Genomic DNA, 8,234 nt, shown 5'->3' on the forward strand with positions numbered 1-8,234 from the left:
GTACACTGCAGCACAGGATGCACCCCACAGCCACCTGAAGAGGAGATGGAGCCCTACCACGTATCTACAAGTCCCTACATGCCCTTGAGTGCACATCCATCACCTTTCTCAGGAGCACACAGGCTTTGTACACGGCCCCAGGTCGGCTCCTGCTGACATGGCTAAGCAATGATGTAATCACCAGGCCTGGGTCAGGGACACGATGGGATTTGGTGTGTCCTTAAGTAAATGTGTAACACAAAAGATATTAAGAGATGATGAGAAGAAAAACAGCACTGATGTCCTCCAGGCTAAATGCCAAATCTCACTATCCATAACCCCCTACTGACTTGTCACAGTCAGAAGGTCAAAATACATGTTTGCTTTCTCTGATTTTCATTATCCATACTGAAACACCTACATGACTTCAAATCAGTTTGGAGTAAATATTAACAGGGAATAAAACCCACAAAGTTACTTAAAAGACCCTTTGGATTACATGCACTTCTATTCCTTCCATCAGCCTAGGGCCTTGGATCCTTCTTCTCTATGCTGCACATTAACACTTACCTGACAAGGGTGAGCCTTGCTGGGCGCTGCACAGCTCCAGCTCCTCAGTAGCTTGAGCAATACAAAGTTATTGAAGATACCTGCTGGGCAATCCTTTGAAGGAAAGTTCAGTAGTCTTGAAGATTTAAGGGATCCTCTTTGGTAAGAAGTTTTTTTAAAAGTTTGGCAGGAAAATCTAATAGGTCTTTGAGCTGATTCTATCATGTGCCAGAGTGGCAGACCCCACATCTTTACCACAGGATTCACAAGAATCTCATAAAAAGTTTGAAATAATTCTGAAAACTCTAACAGAGGAAAAACAAGGTTCTATGAAAACTGAAAACTAAAAAATCTGACAACAAGCTGGACATTATGCTTTTGTTTCTTACTGCTCAGTATGAGAATAGGCTGACAAGATCCATGAAATATTACAGGACTCATTTAAAAGGGCCTCAGTAATCGTGCAACTACTTGCACAGAGACACAAACTTGACCTATGTATGAACTTCTGAGTGGTCTCCTGAGTCACTGAACATCAATGAACAGTAAAAGGTATCTTTCATCTAAGAGTTTCAAGACAGCAACATATTATATCCCCTCTTTCTTCAGTATTCAGCACTATTACTAGATATGTGAATTTACCAAGTGAGATAGTTAAGTTGTAGTTACTTTAAAATGCAATCAAAATCTGCAAATAAATGAAGATTAAATATTTCTTTCAAAAATTACACCCTTAATTTAATATGGAAGGAAGAATTACATTATGATAGTTTTTTTAAGCAATACTGGGAAATGTACTTCCTGAAACTTTCTCTTTTTCTATAATAGTAGTTGAGGAGGTAAGAAACATAATTTCATGTTGGATTATTGCAATGAAAATCTGGTCAGCTGGGACAAAAAGGGCAATCCTGCAACCTTCTCCCAGGTGAAAGTCTTATTCTATATGACCTTTGACTAAAAATAATTTGATTAAGAACATATTAAAAAAACCCCAAACTATCTGAAAAACAACGGTGATTAGTTATGGACTTTTTTTAATGTTCTCTGCTTAAAGACCAAATCTCAACTTTTTTTTACTATATCCCATTTTTTTGTTGAGGTTAATTTATTTGAGTTAAATACCAGATGAATTGGTTTATAGGATATGTCTATTATACCAATGACATTTAAGTTTTAAAATGAGGAAATGAATTGACCTTGAGCAGCATATGTACTCAAAATTTATAATTAAGAAGAATATTAATAATTTAATTTTATAAAATGAACAGCTGTTCTAGTTGATTGGAAACAGCTAAAAGTATAAAATGTATTTTGTGAATGCAAAATTAAAAGGTAATTTTATTATGGAGTGCAATTTGGCAACTAGAAATAAATTCTTGAGATGCAAGCAATATATTTTTGTAATGCTCTACCTATATATCAGAAAGGTCACATGTATATTTAAATACCATATTACTAAAAAAAGTTTAATTATTTCAATTGAAAAGCTATCATATGATTTAGCTATTTACAGATGAGTATGAAACAGCTATGATGCATGTATACTTCCTTTTCCCAACGAACTATTTAAAAGCTTTACAAAGAAATAGTTTTATTAAATATTTTTTACATTATAAACTGTTTCACTTGCATAAGTCTCCTAAATCCCTAATTGTTTGTGTGTGTGTGCCATTCTTAGAGATTAAGATTTTCATTAGCATTTGATACTCTGGGTTTTCACTTAAATACATCTCTCTCTCATGACAGGCTTTTAACTAATTTTGACTGTATTTTAACCTGTGCACTTTCAAGCTTTAATGTAGTCATTACACATATATACAAGGTGCACAGCCTACAACACAACGCCACTGTGGTGGTTTGGTTTTTTTTTTGGTAAATCAGATACCACCACCCCTTTGAAACGCTGGGCTACAGTCTTTTGCTTCAAACCTGGATTATTTGCAGGCTCATACTTAAGTGAGTGGCAAAACTTTCTGTATTTCAGTACAAGCTGTGTCTTGTGGAATGAATAACAACCTAAAATAGTCTGCTAGAATAGACAACATAGATGCTTGGCAAATTCAGCACGTCTTCAAACTGGAGCAAAATCTTTCCATAAAGGTCTAGCTTGGAAATCACCACATCTGCCATTATCAGGCTAATTTGTGCTGGTTACATCTGCTCTAAGAGAAATGGGTCTCTGGCTCTTAGGCTAGACTTGCCCCAGAAAGCATCTAAGGCATTGCTTCAGCTCACTGAACACTTCCTCTTCATCCTGGCACTCCCTCAGCAGGAAAGGCCCTCGCCATGTGGGAATTATTCTATCCTGTAAGAGACCTCTCCTACTCTGGGATACTGCTGTTTCTCCTGTACTGCTACCAACTAAAGCACTTTCCACTACTCTCCATTTTAAGTAGTTTTGATCCATACAGAGAATTGAAAGACTATTTAATGAAACAAACTCTCTTTTAAAGCAATCTGAAATTCTCTAACTCTACGTTCTTAATGTAACTTAATATCAAAAAAAGGAACCAGATTGCCACTGTGTGCCATTAAACATTTTAAAATGAAACACTTGCATAAACACATTTTAAAATTACAGAAACACTGTAATTCCTGATGAAATATTTCAATCCTACATCAGTAGTAAAGAGGATGCACTTTTGTCTCAAAGACTTTTTTTACTAAGGACTTTTGGATCAGGTCCATTGTTTATTTCTTGCCTTGCTGTCACTCCATCTGGCACACTAAAGACATCTTCTGCCCAGTATCCCTCAACCACACGCTTTTGACACCTGAATCAAAGGAATGCTAACTGGTGAAACTAAACATATTCCTCTCGAATGTTTTCTATGACAGTTTATACAAGATTCTTCAGTGGAAAAGAAGACAGCTGCTTGGTTATTAATTCAGTAAGTTGACCATAAGAATATGGTGTGGGAAATTAATTCAGAATAATAAATATTAAAATATTGTTAACGACCTGTTAACTGTAACTGGTAACTGTCCTTTAACTTCTCATTACTTCAGATACAAGTGTTCTCGTGGTATTATCTCATCTCATTATTCCCCAGGAGAAGAGATTCTTGGTGGTATTTGGCATACATATAAACACGTTCATTTTACATGTCCTGTCATTACAAATACTTAGCGAGCTGTGTTTTTTTCTTGATGCAGAAGTCCATGGCAGAGTGTATCTCTAAAAACATAGTTGTGCCAAAGCTTCCTTGACAACTGCCACCAGAGGATCTCACCTGAAGCCGAACAGTTCCAGATTAGTCCTGGTGAAGTTTTGAAGGCACTTTTTATCTCATTGTCTCATTAGGTAATCAGAAAATAAAGCTGATGTTGTAAAAATATAAGGAGTAAATAAGGAATATTCTCAATGTTAGAATGCAAAATTTAGCAAATCACTGATCAGGTTCCTCAATTCGTTTGGCTACATAGATTTCAATTAAAAAAAATAAATATGGATCTCGCTGCAGTAAGAAAAGTTATTATTTTTAAAGAAATATGCCCATACTTACGTGATGCCCAGTGAGAGACAAGAAACCCTAAAGGCTGTCACTATCTACTAGGTACTTCTAAACACGGTTTTAAACCAGTGCCAAGGGTCTTCCCCTTTGCAGCACAGTGATTGCCATTTTGTTGTACTGGCAGGGTAACATATTTCAGCCCCTCAGTTCTGCACTTTTACAGAAAGTTAACATTTGGGAAGTGTGTGTTAGCTCTGCTGTGCCACAGAGAGCTTAGGCTGGGACTGGCTGTTTGGGGCTGGCCTGTGGCCTGGACCTTTTTGAGAAGGGCTATCACTAACACTGACTGCTGCCCACTTCTGCACAAATGTATATCCTGCTCTGTAGAACTTGACCTGTATGTTCATCCCCAGTACTGGCACCATGCATTTCTTTTTTTACTCTCACCTTCATGTGTGGGAAACAAAACATTAAAACTAATTTAAAAAACCTAAACCCAAACCCAACCCACCAACCAGAGCTACCAGGCACACCCGTCCGAAGGAGCTCCAGGGATTTAAAGGTGTTTACCATGAGCAGCTCTCAGGTCCCCGTGGCTGCGCTCCGCTCGGCCGCCGCGGTGGAGCCGGGCCCGCAGCCGGCCCGCCGCCTCAGCGGGAAATGGCGGGAAGGGGCACCCGGCAACGATCAAACGAGACCGACGCGGCCGCACCGTCCCTGTGACCCCGGTGTGAACGTGTTTATTTCACGCTGCGGTCGCGGGTCGCTTTACAGAAACATCTCATGCTAGACCCCGCGCGGGGTCGAAGACGGGGGGGAACACATGTATTCAAACGTAACTATTAAATAACCTGTACACAAAACTTCAGTCTGTTACCCTGAAAGCACGAAGGCCGAGCCCCAGCACGGCCACAGCGGCGCTGCCACCTCACCCCCAGGTGTCTATAAGCCTCGATCCCCGCGGCCGGACCGGGCCGGCCCCGCTCGTGCCCCAGCGCCCGGGCCCCCCATTCAGCCGCGCTCCAGGCCGGGCCGGGCGCCTGCCCCCGGACGGCCCCGGGGCCCTATGAGCGTCCAGTCCCGGGCCTGAGGGTCCGCGGAGGCCTCTCCCAGCCGGGGTACTGCTCGCCGTGCCCGGCGAGAGTCCGAGAACCTGCCGCTCTCTCCCCACCGCCCTGCCCCCGGCGGAGAAACGCCCCCCGCCCGGGTCCCGCCGCGGCTCGGCTCGGCCCGCAGAGGCAGCAGCCGCCGGCTGTCCCGGCGGTCACAGGTCGCGGCTGTCCTCCCGCTTGACGCCGTCCGCCGCCGCCTTCAGCTTCTTGTTCTGGTGGGTCTTGACGTGCTTGGCCAGGTGGTCGCTGCGCATGAAGCGCTTCCCGCACTCGGGGCAGACGAAGCGCTTCTCGCCCGTGTGAGTCCGCAGGTGCCGCTGCAGCTCGTCGGAGCGGGTGAAGCTCTTCCCGCAGAAGAGCCAGTTGCAGACGAAGGGCCGCTCGCCCGTGTGCCAGCGCAGGTGCGCCTTCAGGTGCGAGGTCTTGCCGTACACCTTGCCGCAGCCGGGGATGTGGCAGATATGCTGCTTCTTCTTGCCCGGCTCCGCCTCGGGGGCGCTGCCCGCGGCCGACTGGCAGTTGGGGCAGCGGCAGCGGCGGCACCTCCTGGCCGTTGCCGCCAGGGGAGACTTGGTCTGCAGCAGGGCGGCGATCTGCGTCTGGTACTGAGCGAAGTCCGAGTGCCCCAGCACCAGGCTCCGCGGCAGCGCCGCCGCTGCGGGGAAGCGGTGGCCGCAGCCGCCCGGGGCGCTGGCCTGCTGGATGCTCCACCAGGGGATGTCCTCGGGCGGCGGGTTGGGCGACAGCTGCCGGCAGGGCTGGGCGGGCGGAAGCAGGTTGGAGTACCCGGGCGGCAGGGCGGCCTGGGCGGCGTAGGGGACGTAGGCGGGCGGGCAGCTGGACGGCAGGGCGGCCATGGAGGAGGGCAGCATCTTGACGGGGGAGAACTCGTAGGGATAGGAGGGGTCCGCCGGGGGGGTGAGGGGCAGTTCGTGAGAACCCCCGAAGGAGGGTTGCAGGTGGTTCTTCTGAGGGGTCAGCCCCAAGCTGGGATGCGGCGGCGGCAGCCCTCCCGGGGAGTGCGCTGGCATCTCGCCGCTCCACGGGTGGAAGATCCTAGAGGGGGATCCCAGCGTCGGGTCGTAGGAAACCGGCAGGAAATCCGAGGGCGCTGCGCCCGGCTGCCCGATTCGGCTACAAGTAGCGGCCAGAAGAGCCAGGGGCGAGTGCTTGGCCAAGTCTGGGGAGGCGCTGGGGGTGCGGTCCTGCGCAGGAACGGGAGGGAGGGGAGAAGGGAAGGAGGGAAGAGAGCGCGTTACTCGCCGCCCGCAGACACCGGCCTGCGAGAAACTTCCCGCACCACTGCCCGTGCGCGGCTGGGGCCGGCCCGCCGCTCCCCGCACGGCCGGTAAACTTTCCGAAAACAATGCGCACCCAGAGGGCAGGACGTGCCCGGCCCCCCCGCTCCGCCCAGAGACCGGTCCCGCCCGCGGCCGGTGCCGCCGGCCCCGCCGCCGCTCGTGGGCCGGGGAAGCAGCCGCTGTGGGCAGGGAGGCAGCCCCCGCGCCCCCCACACCCCTTGCCACGGAGCACTGCCTGGAGTTAGTAACGGGCTGCTGGCGGGAGACAGAAGTCACAAGCCCGAGAAGCCCGAGCCCGGCCTCCTACCACCGCGGGGGTCCCCACCTTCCTCTCCGGGCCGCCCGCCGGGAAAAGCCCCGGGAGGGAGGCGGCTGACGCCAGCTGCCCCCGCGCAATGCGGGTCACAGCCGTGGGACGCGGCGCAGTTCGAGGAACACCGGGTGCGGGTACTGACCTGGAGGAAAGCCTGGAGGGAGTCGTTCCGGAGGACAGCCACCGCGGCCATGGCTACTGCGCCCGGGGCGAAGGGAAGGCGCCGGGGCACTGCCGAGGCATGAGGACGCCGAGGGGAAGACGAGAAGCTGCCCAGTTTCCTTCTCTCTCCCCCTCTCTCTCCCTTTCCTTCTGATCTCTTCGCCTCCGTGCGCGTCCCACCCCCCCGCGCTGCGCGATCTCCGCGGACTGTCTGACTGCGCCAGGATCACCTCCAAGAATTTGATAAGGACTTTGCCGGGCCGCCAACCAGTCAGAGGGAAGATTTATGGCTTTGAAGTTTGCCGCTACCCAATCATCAAAGAATAGCGGCTCTTTCAGAAGCGAAAGCAAATCCTTTGAATCCACAAAGCTCCTATGGTGTGTTTGTTGGTCTGGATAAAAGAACTGATTATTAGGGGGGATGGGAAGGGAGGAGATAAAGGCGGGACAATTAATGAAGTAATCACTATGTGGGAAATGTATATACACAAATAATTGGATTTTCTTGATCAAAGGACCCCTTACCGCCTAGAGACCCTTGCGTTGGATGTGCAAGACACTGGATCCCCCCCTCTTTTTTTTTTTTTTTTTTCAATTAAATTTGTGGCAGAGCCCTAAAGTGACAACGCGTCTTTGTTATCGCTCGAGGAATCTGCCTCCGGATTCCTCTGATAGTGTTTAAAGACTGAAGGTAACATAGTACAGCGAGTTCACCTGGTCGGGGCTGGTAGATCCCAGCCGTAAAACTTCCCTGGAGTAATTGTCGGTGGTTCCTCCCCGCTCCCTCCCTCCGCCCGCCCTTCCCCCGAGGCTGAGGGGTATGCCCTCGATATGACTCGGCAAATAACCGCGCATTTTCTCCTCTGGTAGCTGGATTTGTTTCACTTCGCTCAGCCGGTATTGCCCCCTTGTTACCGGGAGCCCCCGCCTGGCGCGGGGCCAGGCCAGGCGCCCAGCCGGGCCCGGGGAGGAGCAGCGGGCTGCCACCAGCAGCAAGCGGTCTCTCAGACAGACACACCGACAAACCGGGCAGCCGGGAGACAGAAGGGAAAAGTTTCCTCTTCCTTAGCGGGAGCCGGGTGTAAGAGACCCAATTTCTTTAAATGAAGACCGGAGTCTCTCTTGGCGGGCCTGCCGAGCCGGCCTGTCTTGCGCCGGCGGAGTGTGGAGATCGGGGTGGCTCCTCGGGAGCGAACGCTGCTACTGGGTCTCTGCCTCCCCTGCTCTCTCACCTCCTGCCCTAAAGACAAAGCCGGCCCCAAGCGCTTTGTTACTTCATCCCGCACCTTTCGGCCTCTGTCTATACATCTCTATACGCATGTGTGTATGAAGGATCTAACCTGCCTTGCGTTCGACCATGTGT

At 49.8% G+C, this 8,234-nt stretch overlaps 1 protein-coding gene across 2 annotated transcripts; it reads right to left on the reverse strand.

Annotated features, from left to right (window-relative positions):
• Positions 1–3,724: 3,724 nt before the first annotated feature.
• Positions 3,725–7,433, reverse strand: SP5 (Sp5 transcription factor). Of its 2 annotated transcripts, XR_005629928.1 has the most exons (3): positions 6,852–7,433; positions 4,554–6,300; positions 3,725–3,788 (listed from the first exon to the last, which is right to left on the reverse strand). XR_005629928.1 is itself a non-coding variant. In XM_039729883.1 (2 exons), the coding sequence occupies exons 1-2, from the start codon at positions 6,900–6,902 to the stop codon at positions 5,248–5,250; spliced, it is 1,104 nt and encodes a 367-aa protein (XP_039585817.1). In that variant the 5' UTR covers positions 6,903–7,433; the 3' UTR covers positions 4,525–5,247. The 2 variants fall into 2 exon arrangements, 1 of the variants encoding a protein (XP_039585817.1); XM_039729883.1 differs by lacking the exon at positions 3,725–3,788 and having other exon boundaries at positions 4,525–6,300.
• Between the last annotated feature and the right edge of the window lie 801 nt (positions 7,434–8,234).

The sequence above is a fragment of the Passer montanus genome, unplaced genomic scaffold, assembly GCF_014805655.1.
Source record: "Passer montanus isolate IOZ18808 unplaced genomic scaffold, ASM1480565v1 scaffold1, whole genome shotgun sequence".
Taxonomy (NCBI): domain Eukaryota; kingdom Metazoa; phylum Chordata; class Aves; order Passeriformes; family Passeridae; genus Passer; species Passer montanus.

Coding starts and splice junctions, on each gene's coding strand:
- SP5 (XM_039729883.1), bottom strand. CDS start 6,902: ATGGCCGCGGTGGCTGTCCTCCGGAACGACTCCCTCCAGGCTTTCCTC. Junction 6,301..6,851: donor CCCTCCAGGCTTTCCTCCAG/GTCAGTACCCGC, acceptor GTTCCTGCGCAG/GACCGCACCCCCAGCGCCTC.